The sequence below is a fragment of the Cricetulus griseus genome (assembly GCF_003668045.3).
Source record: "Cricetulus griseus strain 17A/GY chromosome 1 unlocalized genomic scaffold, alternate assembly CriGri-PICRH-1.0 chr1_0, whole genome shotgun sequence".
Lineage (NCBI taxonomy): Eukaryota > Metazoa > Chordata > Mammalia > Rodentia > Cricetidae > Cricetulus > Cricetulus griseus.
Genome location: NW_023276806.1, coordinates 197,046,248 through 197,067,006, shown reverse-complemented (window position 1 = coordinate 197,067,006; position 20,759 = coordinate 197,046,248). Strand labels below are relative to the sequence as shown.

At 44.8% G+C, this 20,759-nt stretch overlaps 1 protein-coding gene across 2 annotated transcripts in view; it reads right to left on the bottom strand.

The window, feature by feature from the left end:
• The window catches only part of Copg2 (COPI coat complex subunit gamma 2), a 114,947-nt gene that overhangs the window by 14,140 nt on the left and 80,048 nt on the right, over window positions 1–20,759 (bottom strand). For both annotated transcript variants that reach the window (XM_027391601.2, XM_027391600.2), the window contains exons 16-20: window positions 20,493–20,596; window positions 19,483–19,608; window positions 18,891–18,953; window positions 18,291–18,430; window positions 17,495–17,666 (exon numbers count right to left, since the gene is read on the bottom strand). In XM_027391601.2, coding sequence (XP_027247402.1) covers window positions 17,495–17,666; window positions 18,291–18,430; window positions 18,891–18,953; window positions 19,483–19,608; window positions 20,493–20,596 — 605 coding nt within the window. The remainder of the gene's footprint in view (window positions 1–17,494; window positions 17,667–18,290; window positions 18,431–18,890; window positions 18,954–19,482; window positions 19,609–20,492; window positions 20,597–20,759) is intronic.

Sequence of the window (20,759 nt, the reverse complement as noted above, 5' to 3'; positions counted from 1 at the left end):
TGGCAGAAGAAGTAAGGCTGGGTGCTGACAAGAGTAGAGGCCTCTGGGAAACAACAGGAGAGAGACACACGGGGGAACACCAAGCAAGATGTAAATTCATGTTCAGGGCACAAAGAGAGGCTACAGTTGGCTGCCATGGGAAGGTGCCCAGTAGGAGTAAAGGTGGGTCAGAGGAGTTGATAGGAAAGAGGGGGAGTCAATCTAAGAGAAAACAGAAAGATCATGCACAGTGGTTTTGGTTAAAGCAAATGGGCCACTGTACAAAAGGGGAAGTCTGAATGTAAAGCTCTCCAAATGGGGGCATTGGCAAATCTCAGGGGGCAAGCCGGTAGGATGGAGTTTCCATGTCAAGTCTTAGGAGAAGAGAAGAGAAACAAACTCCAAGTGTTTACAGAATGGGGCCCCTAGGAAGAGGTAAAGTAAAGGGGTCAAAGTGGCTTGGCTTAATTAGAAGAAACCAAGTAACATGCACTTTATGACAGTTCCTGAACGGATGGCACTGGAAGGCAACCTCAGGGACATGGGGATGGACTCAAGTGGAAAGAAGTGAGCATGTAGGTAGACAGTGGGTGTGTGTGAACGGTGGAGGCACAGCTGGGAACCAATGCGGAACAGCCATTTCGCAGTGACCACTGAGTCTGTGCTTCCACTGTTCAAGCCTGGTGGAAAAGAGAGCAGTGTGCTGTGGAGGGAGCATTGAGGGTTGTAGGTGTAGCTTGAGAAGGTAAAGGAAGTAGGTAACATTATTTTTACAGGACACAGCAAGGCTCTAGGGGTTTGAGGTTTAGGAGTTCAGGGGCTGGGTTTTTGTTGTTATTTATTTTCTTGTCAAAGGACAAGAGATAAAGAAGAGAAACAGGATGAAGACTAGTATATGCATAAGCAGTAGGACTTCAAAACTGAGTGAATGTTAGTCTTATAATGTAGTGGGCCCAAAGGAGAAAAAGGAAACAAGAGTGACTTGGACTATAGTACTGATGGTGAGAAGGCAGCTGCCACAGATGGTGGTGCAGTCCTCCTTTTTGGAAAAGGATCCTGGTGCATTAGAAACAACAGAGGAAGGGGAGCCTGAAAGGAAGCAGTGTGCAGACTTTTGAGGAACCCAGTGACTCTAACGGAAAGACAACTGCCCACCCCGATCCACATCATTGCAATGGTGAAGCAAAGGCAGAACAAGTGTGTCTTGAAGCTAGAATTAATGGAATATCCAGATGAGTGACAGCTGTTGATCACACAGGAGAAGGCAATAGGGACGGGATGGAAAGAGGCTGAGAGGGTCCAGAAGCCTCCTATGGAGAACAGAGCAGGTGAGGGGATGAAGTGGCAGACACTAGGTAGTTGAGAGAAGTACAAGCCTCAGAAATAGGAGGGTGAATTCTGTAAGGCAGGTGGCAAAAGAACAACAGCTAAGAAGGAGAAAGATGGTAAATAACATGTGACAACAGGACAGTAATGTCATCACTTATGGAAGACAAATGGCACAGAAGGCAGCCAGAAAAAATGGAGAGCAAGAGTAGGGCACAAGGGAGACAGGCTAGGCTAGGAAGTAGAATGGAGGTGCCAAAGTGGGGATGGAGACACTTGGAGGACTCAGCCAGCCTTCAAGGCCGGGCATGGGGAAGGGAAGTGGACAATGTGCTCTTAACCCTTGAATGTGCTTGGATACTGCAACTTGTGGCCTGGTTCCCTGTTACAGACTGGTTAGGGATGGGTGCTGGCAGGCAAGGTTGAGTGGCTAGGGTGAGGTTTATTTGGAGACTAGCTAGATTAGATAGGAAAAAAGGATTGAGAATAGTGGGCTGAACATGGGGAGAGGCGCAGGCTCGTTTGAGAAGGTACAAGCCAGGACTCAGGTACTGAGCTGAGCCTAGAGAAGACTAGACTCCACCTAGAGTACAGAGGTTCATAAATTCACGCTGGTGATTAAGCTAGGTTTAATAAGATAGAGAGCAACTGCGCAGGGAGGGGGTGGGAAGGATAGTGAGGGTAAAGTGCCGATTTTTAGCAACAGGACAGACATGACAACAGTGATGCTGTGGCCAGACTCTCTGTGATATTGTATCACAAAGTGGGAAGGGGGAGAATAAGCAGCCTAAGGACCAGGTTAAAGTAAAAACTATTGCCACAATGCCTGAAGGTTGTATTTGGTGGTAGTAGGAAGAATGAAGAGGAATATGTTTAAAGAGTTCTCCTATACAAACTAGGCTCCAGGCACATTGTGTGTGAAAGCGGCAACAGAGAGAGAAAGGAGGTGATGCCAGCTATTGAGTGTTGGGTCTGTATGACATGGGGGAAGCACTGAGATGCTCCAGTCAGGACATCAAATGGTCACCACCAGAAAGCTAGGGACACAGAATGGGACAGACAGGCCAGGCAGGACAGAGGGGCATCCACAGCAGTGATTCTCACCCAGGGGTGGGGGGGGGGGTTCCCACCCAAGGGGGGGGTGGGCATGGCCCCCAGGTGGCCTATCAGAACTTCAGAGGCAGAGCAGCAATCTGCTCACAAATAACACCACCACCCAGAAGGAGGTTCTGATAGGCTATTGGGGGGCCATGCACCCCTGGGTGAGAATCACTGCTGGAAGGGGGGACGGAGATGGCTACAGAGGAGGAGGGGTGAGCAGATGGGGCCTGTGAGTCCAGGCAGATGGAGGCATCAGAGTCATGACTGTCAGACTTGGGAGAAAAGGTCCTGTCAGTGCAGGGGGATGACAGAGAGCAACTGGATGCAGTGTTGAAGGAAGGGGTGAGAAGGATGAGAGCTGTATGAGGGTCTCCTGTCAGGGGCAGGGAGTGCAGTGCTAACTCTGTGGCTCCTGCTAGGACTGAGGTGGAGGAGTGGGGCTGACAGAGATGGATGATGTGTGACGGCAGCGGCGGCGGCGCGAGAGCGTGTGTGTGTGTGTGTGTGTGTGTGTGTGTGTGTGTGTGTGTGTGTGTGTGTGTATGTATGTATGTATGTATGTATGTATGTGTGTATGTGTGGCTGGCTCTCCATGGGGAGGCAAGAACAGAGGAGAATGGAGTCAGCAGTGCAGGGAGCTCATGGAGGGAGATGATTGCTGAGGCAGGAAGGGGAGTTAGGGACTAGTGTGCCAACGAAAAGAGCTGTAAGCCCAGCAGAAAGTCAGAGTGAGGGTGGGTGCTTCTGTGGGAGGATGGAGTAGGTATGTCTGGGGCAGAAATAGCATCAGATCTAGGGAGGAACTGGAGAGTGTCTAGAAAGCACAGCATGAGAAATAAGGAGGTGGCTGGGCAGGGTTACATTCATATTCAGGGTAGAGACACATTGGAGGCGGATGGCATGAGGCAGTGGCAAGTGAGAGTCCAGTTGGGTCAGGGGAGTTGATGGGAAAACAGAAGAGGAAGCAATTCAGAAATGAACTTCCTGCATTTGTGGTAGTTTAAGCAAAGGTCATGGGGCAACAATGAAAAACAGAAATTAGACTGTAGAGTTCCCTAGCTGGGAACATTTGCAGATCTCAGGGGACAGATTTGTAAGATTGGTGGCATTAATGTCAGATTTCAGAAGAGGAGAACAGAAGCAAAAGCCTGGGTGTGTGTAGAATGGAACTGATGGCATTTGTAGCAAAGGGACAAGAGTGGCTTGAGTTAATTAGAGGAAACCAGGTGAGGTGCACCTTATAGACTCCTGCATAGACCACTGTTAAGCCACCTCAGAAACATGGTACTGGACTCTCATGAAGAGAGTCCAGTAAGAGTGTAGATAGGGGATGTGTACAAACAGTGGAGGCACAGCTGGGTACCAATGCGTAGCAGCCACTTCGCAGCTGACCTCTGAACCTGTGCTCCCACTGTTTAAGACTGGCTGAAAGGAGAGGGGTGTGCTGTACAACAGAGAGACTGAACAGGGACAGGAGATGTAGCAAAAGTGGGCAGAGGCCCTCGAAACTCATCAGTGTTTATAGATTTCTTGCAGAAGGTAAACAGCGAAGCTTGTTAGTAGTGCAAAGCAGGGGTTCAATTGAAAGGCTTCTTTTTTTGAATGGAGGGCAGACCAGAATGGAAACTGGTGCTTTTGTAAAAAAGAGGCCTTTAAAATGGTACCATTCCTATTGTAAAAGTAGGTACAGGCTGGACATGGAAGGAGATGGGTGATCTAGATAATCTTTAACTCTGCAGAAGCAAGTTCAACAGACATGGCTATATTCAGTTTGGGGAAACCTTTTGTAGAGAGTGCAAGTAAGACAGGGAAGGAGCAGACAGTGCAGGCTTGGTGGTAATGTTCTGTGCTCCTTTTTGGTGGAAGGAAAGGAAAGAGGAATAAAGCTGGTGGGAGATGGTGGGAAAGAGAAAGGCAGCCTTATGTTAGATATGAAGTAGGGCCAGTTAGATATGAAGAGTGTCCAGATCCATGATACTGAACGGCTGCAGGAGAGAAGGTGGCATGGTGCATAGGGATGGGAGAAAATGAGCATTTGAGCCCAGCAAAGACCAGACTATATACTGTTGAAAAAAGAGGTGATAAAGTGACACTAGGTAGATGAACAACAAAATAAGAGTCACAGCAATGAAGCAAGAAGGTTTACCTCAGCCAGGAAGGATAGAGAAGAAATGTAGGGAAAAAAATTAAAAAACTATTGCTACAGGAGGAAGTTGCAGTGCATGGAAGACAGACAGGGCACAAGACATACCAGGGAGCATGGGCGCCAGAGAGCAAGGTAGAAGGAGACAAGCTGGAGCCAGTCAGAGAATAAATACACATGGGAGGTCCCAGGGTCAGAATGAGGGCACTTTAGAGTGCCCAGCACAGCTTGTAAGTCTCAGCATGGAGAAGAAAAAACAGAAAAGGGTAGTCAACATTAGGCAAGGTGAAATGGTAGAATTATTGTCTTAGAGTGTTTATGCTGGAGCAAAATTTAGGCCAGGCTCTTTACTACGGATCCGGCGGGGAAGGGTGGGTGGGGGGAAGGGATAAGGGATGGGGCTTACTTGGGTTGGTGGGAGGGCAGGGCTGGGAGTAGTGGGGTAGGTGGGTGGGGCGGGGTGGGACTGGGGGTGGGAGGACTGGGATGGGATTTGGGTGGGGACACGAGCCAAGTGCCAGGTACTGAGAAAATAATTCTACTATTTTGAGCTGGAAAACAATTCCATGTCTAGTGTTGAAATGAACAGATGGACACCTGCTGGGAAAGATGGGATCTACCCAAAAGAGAAAGATTAGCTTCAGGTGGGAAGGAAACTAAAGACAAGGGTCAGAGGGGATGCATTGTAGGAAGCAAGAATAGACAAAAATACAAGATGGTTCTTTAGGGCTCACTGTTTATAACTGCAAAAGAATAAGGGAAATTAAAAAGGATAATAAATGATAAGCAAACAGAATAATATGATTGGGGTAACATCAAAATGTCGGACCATATTTGGTTAGGGGCGACTAGGGTGAAGAGGAATGTGTCTGAAAAAGAAAACAGCTCACCATATAGATTGGGGTTGGGCATTCTATCAATGTGAAGGAATTAACAGAAGGAAGGAAGTCATTTTAAGTGGAAAGTGTCCTGTCCATTTGAAATGGGAAGCACTGAGATGCTTCAGTCAGGACATCAAATGGTCACCACCAGAAAGCTAGGGACACAGAATGGGACAGACAGGACAGGGGCATCCACAGCAGTGATTCTCACCCAGGGGTGGGGGGGTGGGGGGGTTCCACCCAAGGGGGGGGTGGGCATGGCCCCCAGGTGGCCTATCAGAACTTCAGAGGCAGAGCAGCAATCTGCTCACAAATAACACCACCACCCAGAAGGAGGTTCTGATAGGCTACTGGGGGGCCATGCACCCCTGGGTGAGAATCACTGCTGGAAGGGGGGACGGAGATGGCTACAGAGGAGGAGGGGTGAGCAGATGGGGCCTGTGAGTCCAGGCAGATGGAGGCATCAGAGTCATGACTGTCAGACTTGGGAGAAAAGGTCCTGTCAGTGCAGGGGGATGACAGAGAGCAACTGGATGCAGTGTTGAAGGAAGGGGTGAGAAGGATGAGAGCTGTGTGAGGGTCTCCTGTCAGGGGCAGGGAGTGCAGTGCCAACTCTGTGGCTCCTGCTAGGACTGAGGTGGAGGAGTGGGGTTGACAGAGATGGATGAGGCTGACAGAGATAGCTGATGTGTAGAGGTGATGGTGTGTGTGTGGCTGGCTGACCATGGGAAGACAGAGACAGAGAAAAAATGGAACCAGCAGTTAATGGGAACTGAAGGAAAGAGATGAGTTCTGAGGAGAGAGCAGTTGTAGTAGTCACTGTAGTCAGGAACTGCAGTGCCCATGAAGAGAGCTGTCAGTCAAGGAAAGTATGAACTCCTCTGAGTTAGGGCTGTGTAGGGCAGGAGTTAAGAGGGTGTAGGAGTAAGGGTAGAAGACAAAAGTAGATGTGGACAGGAACACAGCAGGGAAGCAAAGACATCTGAAACATTTTTAGAAGGATATTAGGGAGTACATATAAGGATTCTTGACATGTTTCCATGAAGTAAGAACTCACAGTCCTGGGCCACAGGGATGTTGAGACCTAGGACATGGGGAAAGGGTGTGCATCTGGGGCAGCTTGAAGCAAAGATGTCAAAATGTGGTGGGACAGGGTAAAGGTAAAGAAGAAAGTACACTCCTGGGATCCCTACAGAGTTAAATGGACAGTTCAGAAATGGTAACTAGTAGAGGGATATCAGTACTTTAGTGGATAACACACAGGCATCATAGATGGAGTGATTACCTGGGTCCTGGAAATGCAAGGGTGGGGAACGAGTTTATAAATCAAATGGGGAATAAAATGTAACAGTGGGGACATCATGTATTAGGCAAGAGGAACAAGGAGAGCCTGGGAATGTAGCTTAGATGGTAGAATACCTGTTTAGCATGCAAGAAGCCCTAGGCTTGATCTCCAACACCAGATAAAACTGTGGTTAGTAGTACACCAGGGAGGGGAAGGCAGGAGGATCAGGAGTTGAAGGTCTTCCTTGGGTACACAGTGGGTTCAAAGCCCGGACTACAGGAGACCATGGCTCAGAAAAAAAAGAAGAAAGAGCACGTAATGAAGTCCTAGCAACTAAGAGGAGAGGGCTGTTGTGTGTGAGCATGCTGAATGCAGTAAACCAGGAAAGTAGGGCAAACGTGACGATGTGAAGCTGCGGAAGAGAAGGAGGATGGTGTAAATAAGCAAGGATGAAAGTGGCTGAGGCTAGTAAGGCTGGAGGGAGTGGTACCTCAGAAATATTCCAGGTCAGGGGTGTTCGACAACTGCAACACTAGGAAAGATGAGGGTGGAATCAAGAAGCCAAGTTTTTTCAGGGGTGAATTTAGGGAATTGATGAATTTAATAGTAGAAAGAGATAGCCTGGCACTGCTGAGAGCAGTGAGATGAGGTTAGTGAGAGCCCGCAAGGAAAGGAGCGGACACGAGGGCAGACTTCTCATTTAATAGCTTGATGGCAGATGGCAGATGGCAGAGCAAATGTGCCTGGAAACTGCAATGAAGTAGAGGGTCTTTTAAAAAAGGGGAAACAGAAGAGGGACATGCAAGGATTAAACAGAATCCACTCACTAGATTTGGCTGCTGGGGAAAAGTGGTAGGTGGGACCAATCATATCAGAGCTGATAGGAAGACAGAGTGATGGGAGTTATTGTAACTGGGAGACTTGAAAATGAGAGATGGGGGGGGCAGCTTGTAAAGAGGGAAAGAGAATGCAGTTTGAAAATAGAGGACATTCAGATCAAAGCCGACAAGTCATGTAGACAAGATGAGTGGTATCAAGGCCAGACATGAGAAGCAGAGCAAAGCAGAGGCAAATGCCCAAAGTGATCTAAATTAAATAGGGGAATCAGAGAACCCTGCATTTTAAAAATGGGACCTGAACAGACAGCACTGGCAGGCAACCTCAGGGATTTGGGAAAGGTTTACTCTAGACTGAGAACATTATGTCAGCAGCAAAATACTTGCAAATGGCAGAAGAACAGCTGGGAGCCAATGCGGAACAGGCATTTCGCAGTGACCATTGAACCTGTGCTTCAGCTATTTAAAAGTATCTAAAAGGAAAGAGCTGGTATGGCTGGCCCGTAGACAGGCACTGGCAAACAGTGCCTAGCCAGTGAAAATGGCAAAAGGATGTGGAAGGGTCATTAAACCCAGCAAGGCATTATAATTAAATTACAAGAATGCGATGCAAGAGCAAACTTGTTCTGCCAGAGAGCAACATCTTGGGAGAAAGTGTCTAGGCTCAGCTTCTTTTTGGGGGCAGTTTGATCTAAAAGAAAACAGGTATGAAGAGGAGGGTGGAGAGTGGGCCTTGTGTAAGAAAGGATCTTAATTATTGAAGACAAGCGAGGTGATAAGAGGCAGGCCAAATAAGAAAGAAGAAGTAGGAGCTGTGCATGCTGTTAACGGGTGGAGCCTATGGCAATAGGTGCCTGAGTCTCCTTAATGGAGCCCTGCTGGTGGCAGAGAAGTGATAAAGAGGAGAAAGTGAAAAGTGCTGGGAAGACATTCAAGTTTTGTGGGAACTATTTAGTAGAGCAGGAAGAGGAAAAAAGAAGAAATGAGGCTGACAGTGGGTACGATAGGCCCAACAGTTAGGGGGAAGAACCCGTAATGGTGACAAGAGTACACACCATTGATTGGCTCTGGAAAGCAGGTAGAATGTGGGGAAGAGCCAAGAGTCTGAGCAGTGAGGACAGCTGTGTGCAGGAAACACTAGGGAATGTATTATCTGACAAAGTGACAGGAACTATGTAGTTGAGAGTACAGCTACATGAAAGGGTCAGCTATAGGGGATGGGGCAGAGAATCCCAGAGAGAACAAGCAGAAAGTAGGGAGTAGGAAGCAGGGAATAAGGGATGCAAGCTAAATGACCATGGGAACAAGAAAGTGGGAAGTCCAAGAAAGAGGCAGAAGGAGGCCCTTAAGAGCACTCTGGTCAACTTGCAAACCACAATTTGGGAAGAAAAACCAAACCAAACCAAACAGGGATGGGAAGCAACCATTAGGGAGAAATGTGATCTTAAACCCCTGAATACTACTATGTGTGAAGGAATAAGCCAGGAAGGGAAGGAAGTGGTTCCAACTAGAGAGTGCCCTATCCATATGAGACAGGGAAGCCCTGAACTACTAGAGTGAGGACACTAATGGTCACCACCAGAAAGCTAGAGACATGGAATGGGACAGCAAAGGCCAGGCAGGAGAGGGGCATCCACGGCAGTGATTCTCACCCAGGGGTGGGGGGGGGGGGGTTCCACCCAAGGGGGGGGTGGGCATGGCCCCCAGGTGGCCTATCAGAACTTCAGAGGCAGAGCAGAAATCTGCTCAAAAATAACACCACCACCCAGAAGAAGGTTCTGATAGGCTACTGGGGAGCCATGCACCCCTGGGTGAGAATCACTGGTGGAAGGGGGGGCAGGGACAGACATGTAAGAAAAGGAAGATGATGGGCTAGAGTGTCCTGAAAGACAGCTGTCAGCTCAGCAGCATGTCAGATCGAAGGTGGGCACCCTTGTTTGAGGATGGGTAGGCAGAAATGAGAGCAGAGGACAAAAAAGCTTGTAGGGACAGCAACATTAAGAGGCAGATCCTCTCTGTGGGCTTTTCAGGAATAGTGTCAAACGAAGAGCACAAAAAGAAGCAAAAGTTACAGGGAGCCATGGGTATGGAGTTCTAGAAAGAACTTACATGGACTGCTGGGTACAGTATGCAGGCTTGGTACAAGCAGCTGGAGGCAAAGATGAAGGAGCTCATTAGAACAATGGGTGTGGAGGAAAGGAGAGGCTGTGACGGAAGAAGATGGAAGGGGAGGTAAATTTAAAAATAAAAGGAAAAACAGACACTGGTCCTCTAAAAACTAACTTTTAAGAGAAAAAAGTGGAAATGAGGAGCTAAAACATCAATCATTTAGTGCAGACTGGGGCTGGGACATGTGTGTGAAAGGAGGAGCTGGCTCCAAAAGGAGGGTTCAAGATCTATACAAGATGTGGAGAGCACTTGTGAGATGCTCCAGTCAGGACATCAAAAGGTCACCACCAGAAAGCTAGGGACACAGAATGGGACAGACAGGCCAGGCAGGACAGAGGGGCATCCACAGCAGTGATTCTCACCCAGGGGTGGGGGGTGGGGGGGTTCCACCCAAGGGGGGGGTGGGCATGGCCCCCAGGTGGCCTATCAGAACTTCAGAGGCAGAGCAGCAATCTGCTCACAAATAACACCACCACCCAGAAGGAGGTTCTGATAGGCTACTGGGGGGCCATGCACCCCTGGGTGAGAATCACTGCTGGAAGGGGGGACGGAGATGGCTACAGAGGAGGAGGGGTGAGCAGATGGGGCCTGTGAGTCCAGACAGATGGAGGCATCAGAGTCATGACTGTCAGACTTGGGAGAAAAGGTCCTGTCAGTGCAGGGGGATGACAGAGAGCAACTGGATGCAGTGTTGAAGGAAGGGGTGAGAAGGATGAGAGCTGTGTGAGGGTCTCCTGTCAGGGGCAGGGAGAGTTTAAATAGCATGGACTAGGGGGAACTTTTTTGGACACGGAGGCTGACAGTGATGTCAGAGATGGGTGAAGGCTGGGAAGGGAGCAGGTGAAGTCAGTTGAGAAGCACAGTGTGGGTCACAGGGAAGGTAACATCTGCAGGGGAAGGGGTAGAGAGTTGACAGCACCTGCATGGAAGAAACAGAGTGATCTTTGGCTTGCTATTGGAAGGTGGCAGGTGCTGTGAAAGAAAGAAGAGGAGGCATTTCAGTAGAGAATTTCAAGAGTTTGTGATGAATTCAGTCAAGGTTGAGGGGCCACTATGGAAGACAGTAAAGTAGACAGTAGAGTTCCCTAACTGAGATCCTTGGTAGATCTCAGGGGATAAGTTTGTTGGATAGATGGTATTAATGTCAGGTTTATCAGGACGGAAAAGATGAGCAAAAGCCCCGGGTGTATGTAGGATGGAACTGATGGTGTTTGTAGCAAAGGGACAAGAGTGGCTTGAGTTTAATTAGAGGAAACCAGGTGAGGTGCACCTTATAGACTCCTGCATAGACCACTGTTAAGCCACGTCAGAAACTGGACTCTCATGAAGAGAGTCCAGTAAGAGTGTAGATAGGGGATGTGTACAAACAGTGGAGGCACAGCTGGGTACCAATGCGTAGCAGCCACTTCGCAGCTGACCTCTGAACCTGTGCTCCCACTGTTTAAGATTGTCTGAAAGGAGAGAGGGGTGCTTTACAACAGAGAGTCTGTGCAAGGGGTCTAGGTGAAGCCCAGGGTAGGAAGGATGTTCCAACTACCCAGGTAGGAAGGACCTTCTAGCCATTCGAGGTAGGAAGGACCTTCTAACTGCCTAGGGTAGGAAGGACGTTCCAACTACCGGGCAGGAAGGACCTTCTAACCGCTCAAGGTAGGAAGGACCTTCTAACTGCCCAGGGTAGGAAGGACCTTCCAACACCCTGGGAATCTCATAGGTTTAGAGAGAAGTTAGGTCACTAGTCCATGAGGAGCGGATGACCCTGACCAAGAAGGCCAGGGTCTGGTGACAGGATGGGCTTAGGCTACCGCATGTTTGATGGAGGGATAAAGGTAAGGTAATAAAGAAGAGGGTGTAGTGTGGTACTTACACAAAGAGAAGGTCTCCAAATATCAATACAAGTATAATGAATACTGTACTTCCTAGTGGCAGTGAGGAAAAAAGAACATCCAGTGCACTTCAAGCAGTGTGTCTGCAATGAGCAGGGCCACAATCTCTTTATGAGGTTTGCAGTGGCGGTGAGAGAGGGAGGAGCAGGATGTGTTAGGACTGGCCCTGTTCTTCTGACTTGCTGCTTGAAAGAAGGGGAGAGAAGAGCATGGTTACATGGGAGAGTTGAAGGAATGGCAGTACAAGATAAGGAGCAGCTAGAGTCAATGAAAACCCAGACCTGTGATTTCAACAGCTTCAGGAGTGGTGGAGGGGCAACAATGGAAAACATCTGAGTATGAAAGCAGATACAGGAAGGAAGCAGGTCCTAGAGACACGAGTCATGAGTAAGATCAAGTGGCAAGTTGTAGGTTTTTTAACAAAAATATGGGCCATAGAGAAAAAGCAGGGGACTGGGGTGCAGATGCAAGCCTAGTTTTAGGCACTGAGAAGACATCTTACTGAATGGAGCTAGCTGGTGGACAGTTCCAGGTCCCATGTTTGTAAGAAAAGAGAAGGCATGTTGTTTGTGAAGGAGTAAGCAAGTGAAAGAGGCGGTTCCACAAGGAGAGAGTTTGAGGACGTGCTAAGATGCTTGAGTGAAAATTTCAAGGAGTCATCCCTGGAAAGCTCCAGGCATGGAATTGAAGAGTAAAGGTCTGAGAGAATAGGTGGCCATCCACAGCAGTGATTCTCACCCAGGGGTGGGGGGTGGGGGGTTCCACCCAAGGGGGGGGTGGGCATGGCCCCCAGGTGGCCTATCAGAACTTCAGAGGCAGAGCAGCAATCTGCTCACAAATAACACCACCACCCAGAAGGAGGTTCTGATAGGCTACTGGGGGGCCATGCACCCCTGGGTGAGAATCACTGCTGGAAGGGGGGACGGAGATGGCTACAGAGGAGGAGGGGTGAGCAGATGGGGCCTGTGAGTCCAGGCAGATGGAGGCATCAGAGTCATGACTGTCAGACTTGGGAGAAAAGGTCCTGTCAGTGCAGGGGGATGACAGAGAGCAACTGGATGCAGTGTTGAAGGAAGGGGTGAGAAGGATGAGAGCTGTGTGAGGGTCTCCTGTCAGGGGCAGGGAGTGCAGTGCTAACTCTGTGGCTCCTGCTAGGACTGAGGTGGAGGAGTGGGGCTGACAGAGATAGACGATGCATAGATGTGATGGCTGTGTGCAGACTTGAGACAGTCAGTCTGATGCGGAGGACCAGATGTGGTGAGGCAGTGGTGTAGAGGACAGGGCAGTGGGCAGCAGAGTCAGAGGTCTGCAGAACACATGAGAGCAGCACAGAGGGCGACTGAAGGAGCTTCAGGTGTTGAGAGTGTGACTCTGCTTCTCTGGGCAGTGGAAGGTAAAGCAGGAGAAAGGGTTAGTTGGACCCAGGAGAGTTGTGAGGAGGTGAGGAATTTGTAGTAAGTGGGAGAACATGAGAAGAAGGCTTAAGCTAGCATAAGTGGAAGAAGCCAGCAGCTTCGAGAGCAGAGGGTGTGGAGAGGCTCAGGGGAAGGCACCATGCTAAGAATGTCCATTCAGGATTTAGAGGGAAATGAGGAGATGAGGGCTTCACTTCAGACATGCCAACTGGGGGGGAGGGGAGGACAGTACCTAGAAAATAATTGGCAGCACTGTCATTGAAATCAAGGCAAGATGGCTCAGGTCACACTGATTCCAAGCAAGAAAGTGGGTTGTTGTTTTTTTTTTCCCCACAGTGGCTGACCTAAGAAACTAGGCTGGTAATAGGTGAATTCAGACAGCACCTGGACTCTCTAGAGCTTGTCCAGGCTCAGAGACTGGCAATGGTGGGAACAGGAGTGCAAATCAGGAAGTGACCAGACAGGGCTGGAAAGACTCCATGCTGGAATCCATGCATCAATTGGAAGGTTCCAAGAAAAGTGTTGAGGAGGAATCAGCATGTCTCTGGATAAGTTCACATGAGAAAAAGTTATGGGATGGTTTTACCAGGAATAATCCTGCATCCAAGTTAGAAGGTAACACTGAAGTAGGTGGCCATAGGATGATAACAAACATTTTCAATCAAATTGCTCACAAAGCTGATGAGAAATGCAAGGGCAGGGGAGGACAGAACCAACTGAAATTGTGGCTCACCCTTGATAAAGGAGCCAGTGCAGGAAAGCAAAAGGCAGAAGTCAGGGTTTCCAAGGTGAGAGGTGTTATCAGATCTCCAGGTTAAGCAATGAATGATACACAGACTTGGAGGCCTTAAGCAGAGTTGCCTTTTTAAGGGAGGCAAGTCAGCCTTCATTTATTACGGAAACAACTTCACTGATTTTTAAAAACAACAACAACAACAACAACAACAACAACAACAAAAAGAGCATTAAACAAAAATTGTAGGAAAGTAGTGGCACCATCAAGGCCAACCTGGGATACAGAGGGAGACCCTGTCTTAGAAAGGAGGAAAAAAAAAAAAAAGAAAAAAAAAAAAAGAAAGAAAGAAAAAAAAAAGGCAAAAAGACCAAAAAAAAAAAAAAAAAAAGTGTGTAGGTGGGACAATGACAATGACAATTGAGAGAGTTCGAAATAGGTTGAATTATATTTAACATGGCCTGCAACAAAATTCACACAGCCCAAATGGAATAGGAGTACTGTTAATGGAACTGAGCTATGTGACTAGTGTTCATTTTATGTCATCTGGGAATTACTTAAGACACTTTGGATGATCAGATGGGTAGTATTGCTCATTGAAGACCTTTACTAAATAAAGAATAAAGGAAAACAGGAACTGTAGACATTAAGAATTTATCAACACAGCAGTTGGCTTCGTAAAAGCTTTATCAGATATCACTTGATGAATGGGTTGAGTAAGGAGAACAAATAGTCACATAGAGATGAGTTTGTTAATAGTTTGATCAACAATCTTCAAAACAAGTATTTGAAAGCCAAGGGTGTCTATAGATTAAGCAAAGAAAGGTGTGATTAATGGAATAATATTCTGGATAATACTGGAGGACATGATCTTTTGAATTGCAGAAGAACTGATTTTAGAGATGATTAAAGGAAAAAAATTAAGCAATTCCTGAATTAAACAAAATATTGTCTATTATTTGCTATGTCTGGTGCTAGATCAGACTTACATAAATAAAATAATTTGTCCAATTCACGGAGTCAGTTTGTGGTAAGGCCAGAATTCAAATTATTATACCTATTCATTAAACCCATATTCCTCTCTAATATGCTATATTATTTCCAAGTTGAAGGAAATCATAACCAAGAATTTCTATTTATTTCCCCTGTGACCATAAGGAAAAACATTTTTCTGAGATAAGATACACATTAGAAGTAATAGATTTTGAAATGACTGGTAATTTTTAGAGTATCTGCAATGGGAAAAAATATCACGTTAATATAAAGAAGGGTGGGAGGATGGGTAAAGACCCCCATTACCACCTATGTCCTGGTATTTCACTTCACTCTTTGCTAAGAGTTAATATTGGCTATGGATTAAAAATTCATGAATTCTAATAAAACTAAAGAATAGAAAGGAGTAATCATGCATATGATAGGTCAAACACAAAACTGTTGAAACAAGATTAGAATTTATAGCCACATTCTGCCACTGATCAGGAAACCCTGTGAATTTTAACATAAAGAAAATTCTCTAATTGCCAAATTTTTATTAAAAAACAAAACAAAACAAAAAAACAAAGAAACAAAAAACCCAAACAGTTCTTAGCCAGCAGACCAAAAGTTGAAACCTCTGGGCTAACAAAGTGTAAGATCTGTTCTAAAAAAGAAGTCACCTCGTCAGTAAAGAGGGCTGAGGGGATGTCTCTTGGTGGAAGTGTTTTATGTTACTCTTGTTTTCCTATAATATATGTAACTACTGTGATTTCAATATTGTTGTTCTGTGTGTTTTGGTGTTGTAAAATGTACTTGCTCTGTTAATCCCCTTCCCTGGGGTGTGGGTCCCTGAGTTATCCCATATCAGAGTGCACCTGAAGAGCTTGAGGAGCTAGTATTCTCAACTGGGAGGGGCTAGAGTTTTCAATGGGTTCAGATTTCACTTCCCTGTGTAATTAAGTGGAAAAGTAATGGCTTCCTTTAAAAATAAAACAACCTATAAGTTTAGTGAGAAATGCAGCGATTGTAGGGGAATTCTGAAGCAAGGAAAGATGGATGTTGGGGAAAAAAAAGACAAAATGCATAGTCTCCTGGGATGATGGCAAAAAACATAGAGCTACATTAAGGCTGGACCCAAAAAACATAGAGCTACATTAAGGCTGGACAATACAAGTTTGGAACAAAGGCAAATAAAACGAGCTTTACTTGAGAGAACAGAAAGTGTAATTATTCCTAGCTGACATGCTTCAGATCTCTCTCTCTTTCTCTGTAGAGAGAGAGAGAACCAGACCAGGAGAGCAAAGTGAAGCTACAAGGAAATGGAATGTGAGAAATTTCACAAAGGAAGTAATGAAATTTAAAGGAGAAAAATGTCAGAGTCCAGATAGGAAAGTGCCTTCCCACCCAGGGGGTTACAAATCCAGATGGCTGTACAACAACAAACACAGTTCCATTGAGGCTCAGAGGGAACAACCTGGGATTCAGACTCGGCAATGGTGCCAATGTGAATCTACCTCGTGCCAGAGTCTGAGTAGCTTAGTCTAGCACCCAACACAGATAAGACAGGTCAGGGGCTCCCATGAATGAACATTGAAGGGAAGGGGCCAAAAAATAAATTGGACTAAGCCCCAAATGTAACTGAATGATGACTGGGGATAACTATTTACTAATACTTTTATGATTTCTTGTAGCTCTGTAACTTCCCTGATGGTTGTTAATACTGTTAATTTCTGTATTTCCTGTACTTACTAGTAGTAAAAACTGTTTAAATATTAATGTGGTATGTGTGCTTATTTCTGGGAAAGCTGGGTAGCTACTGCTAGGTGTTCTGCAGCTCGAGTATGGGAAAACTGAGTGGGGTAAAGAATTCAAGTGTGACAGATTCCAACATTTTTAAAAGACCATTTAGATTTAGAATGTCAAGACCATTCTAAATCCTCAAATTATAAACATCTCACAGTAGCAGTTGGCTCTCTTTTAGACCCCTTATACTACCTCCCCACCAAGACTGAACATAGGTCAAGCAAATGATAAAGCATTTCTCAATATGGACACAAAATGGTCAACTAAATTACTTACTAAGCTGAAACATTGTAGACCACAGTCTTACACTACAAGATGGTTAAAATAATGTATTGAAATGCCAACCAATCTGCTAAATAGCCAAGTTTTCCCAGGAACCCTGGAAAGAAATATCAGGTATTAGAACCTTCACTCATGGTTACATTGTTTCAATAGAAACCCTGAGTTCACGCTGGCTTTTTGGAGTCCTCCCATATGGTCGATGCCTTCCTCAGCCTCAATGCAAGGGGCTTGGTTCTGCTTCAATTGAATGTGCTAGGTTTTATTGATTCCCAATGGGAGGCCTTACCCTTTCTGAGTAGATCGTGGACAGGCTGGAGTGAGGGAGAGGGAGAGTGGGAAGAGGGGCGGGAGGGGGAACTGTGGTTGGTATGTAAAATGAAAAATGAAAACAAAACAACAACCCCCCCCCCAAAAAAAATAACCCCTGAATTCTTTTTGAGGCTGTCACTAAATACATTCAGTTTCTCTTTTACCATTATCATTAGCAAGTTTTTCTCACAGATTTAGTTTTGAAAGTAGTATTTCTACAATAGTAACCAATTTTATAAACATACCCTACCCGCACAACATTAAGTTCTGGAAAGAACCATATTCTTGAATGTTCAATACTTGGCTAGACATTCTAAGAGCTCCAGAGCTGGTTTTTAGACCACAAAGTATCTTCTCCCTTCTGAAGTCAGTACCTGCTGTAGGATCCTCATCCGGCAAGCGAACAAGTGTGTAGCACATCCCCGGCTGATTGTAAGGGAGGCTGGGGGCTGGGACGTAGCACAGTACTTCATAGGAGTCGGACGGTTCCATCTGCACCGTTACCTTCTCCAGCAGCTGGTCATTCAGAGTGTTGGTACAGTCAAACTGAAAAGTTAGCAACAGAAAAGTTGTAAAGATTAAGAAATACTTTCCAGTGAGTTGTTTCTCTCACTCATAGTCCACAATTCAGTTCTGGAATCTACTGTATTCAACACTATAAATAACACTGTAAATCTCCTAAGATTTTATTTTCTTCTTTTGGTATTAGGGATTGAACCCAGGCCTCATACCTCCCCTTAGACTGCCTCTTTGAAACACAGACTAGTGTTGGACCACCCTGTTTCTCTCCCTGATACTGTCACTACAGAGTGTTAGAAATCTGACGACTCTCAAATCTAAGTTCTTTGAACAACCCACTTAGTTTACCTTGTTTAAATGCTGATTTTTAAAATAGTTGAATTACATATTGTTCATTTCTTGAGACATTCAATTTTATATTCTTTTAAATTATAGTTATCAAGAATAGCCCATCATCAGAAGAAACCTCTATACTTCTGGGAAAAAACAGAAAAACAAAAAACAAACAAACAAACAAAAAACTAGAACTACTACTAAATTAACCCTTTATGAAAGGAACTAGAATCATAAACTAAAGGAAAGTGCTATTTGACTCGAGTATACCAGCTTATATATAAAGACATAGGAAGAACCAAGAGTTCTTTCTCTCACCTGGAACACAATGTGGTCAGTAAACACGTGCTTGATACATCGCACGAAGTACTCTGTCTCTGCCTCCGTGAGCTGAACAGGCTCAGAAGACTTGAACAAGGGCCCCAGACTCATAAACTCAGGAATGGCAGCCAACTGTTCTATTAAGCACAAAGAGAAAGAAAAGTAGAAGCACAGTATGAGGAAGACAGGAAGGGACTTTATTAAAATGCTTTAGTTACCACAGAGCAGAAAGACAATTTCATTTCTATGGCCTTACTAATAACTGAACACTCAACCAGTGGTCTCTAAACTTCTGTGAAATAAGCCTTTAAGTTATCAAGTTTATAGACTAGGTTTCTATACGTAGGGGGAGGGGACAAACTAAATTGCTAATTTCTTTCCCTCTTAACCACAAAATATGCACAAGAACAACACTTCCAGGTAGTAAATTAGTCACTGAAAAGTCCATGGACACCAGGTAATTCCAGCCACTATAACCTATGACATGAGAAATTTACTGAACTGAGAATTAATCAAATTGAATAAAGGTAGTAGATGTTATTAATTCATAATACCTAGGGATTATAAAGATTATTACTTGTACTCATAAAAACATACCTTGGAAAATATCTTGTCTGGAAGGAGCCAACTTCTCTGGCTTAGAAGTCACAAGCGTGATTTCTACAAAGACAGATGTAAGCAATCAAGTGAGTTTCTCTCCACAGAAGGAGATGAAGGCAGTAACTTTTACCAGATACACAGTGGCAAACAGATTCAAGTAGTGTGACATTTTGTATTAAATAACTTAAAACAAACAAACAAACAAAAAAAACCTTTTCATCTTGGGACATTTTCTTATTCTTGCTTTTAGGTAAAACGCCAAGGGTCTCAAAATTCTAAATTTAAACAATTTCATCTTAGTACTAAAAGATCACCAATTGTGCACACCTTAAATCCCAGCACTTGGAAAGCAAAGGCAGTTGGATCTCTGTGAGTTTGAGACTAGCCTGGACTATACAGTGAATTTCAGGGAAGGGCTACTATGTAGAGAGATCCTGTCTCAAAAAACAAACAAGCAAAAATTTAAAAAATGAAAGAGAGAAACTATGCTATTTTTAAAAGCTTTTTCTAGGTTTCTTTTTTGTTTTGTTTTGTTTTTTATAAATTACTTACACACAGAAAAACTAACAGAGTTAAACAGTTATGTTACCTGACTTCTGTTCAAAGACAGGAGCCATAGCGAGAGGAATGGACTTCAAGTCAAAGGGTTTTTCTGAAGGCTCTAGTGTATACTGGTGCAAGGCCTTTTCCATCCCTGGTATAGAGACTGTCAGACCTATAAATAGGAAAAGCTCAGCATTATAACCTCTTATCAAAGCTTTCTGAAGGAAGAGAAACATGTATCAAAAGATTATAACAAACAGCTTCAAGTATTAAGAATGATTAAGAATGATTAAGAAAAACTTTTCATCTTGGGACATTTTCTTATTGTTACTTTCAGGTAAAACCCAAGAGAGTTAAAATCCTAAATTTAAGCAATGTCATTAATTGTATTACTAAAAGATCTCAAACAACGCTTTCACAGAGGTCACCTAAGACCATTGGAAAACACAAATATTTACATTACAATTCATAACTAGCAAAATTACAGTTATGAAGTAACAATGAAAATAATTTTATGGTTGGGGCTCACCACCACATGAGGAACTGTATTAAAGGGTCAGAGCATTAGGAAGGTTGAGAAGCACTGCTCTAGCCCAAGTAATCAAATTAAAGATTACTATATAAAACTGCCTTATACACTTATAAGCTGCCTTATTTTTTTCATGGAAACATGGGAGCAGAACATTAAAAAAGTCAACAAAATGCAAGCATCTCTCAGAAAATCAAATATTTTAGCTATATGGGAACAAGAAAAGCAGAAGAAAACAAAACTGGAGAGAATCATGTAAGAGGGAACCTAAGAAGAACTAGAGATAAGCAATATTCTTTTGGACCCTTTTATACTTTAAAAAATACATATTATTTCATAGGAACTGCTATTACCAAATTAGAAAATACCTCCATGAATATACGTTTCCCTAGAAATGGAATTTCATTCAAAGATTAAAACCATGCAACTGCCTAAAGGAGTCAGCTAATATGTGAATCACCATAAAATAGGTTTGACCATTTGAACAGAAGTGCTATGTCATGTCTCCATAACACTAAGGCACTAACCGTTGAAGATATATGTAGCATTCAGGGCCATCTGTCTCTGCTGTAGCACATTCAGGTAGAAGGTAGCTCGGTCCCGTACCTCATCATCAGTATCCATCATACACCTGTTCAGAAGGAATGGCATAGGTATGTTTCTATATCCCAAAGATTTCCAACAGTTTTACCACTGTTCCTGTAAAGCACAGTTGAGGTTATCTGATATGACTTTTATGGCAGAGTTCAATAATAGCCAACAAGGGCTCCTAAATTTTCCATGATTCTTTGAAC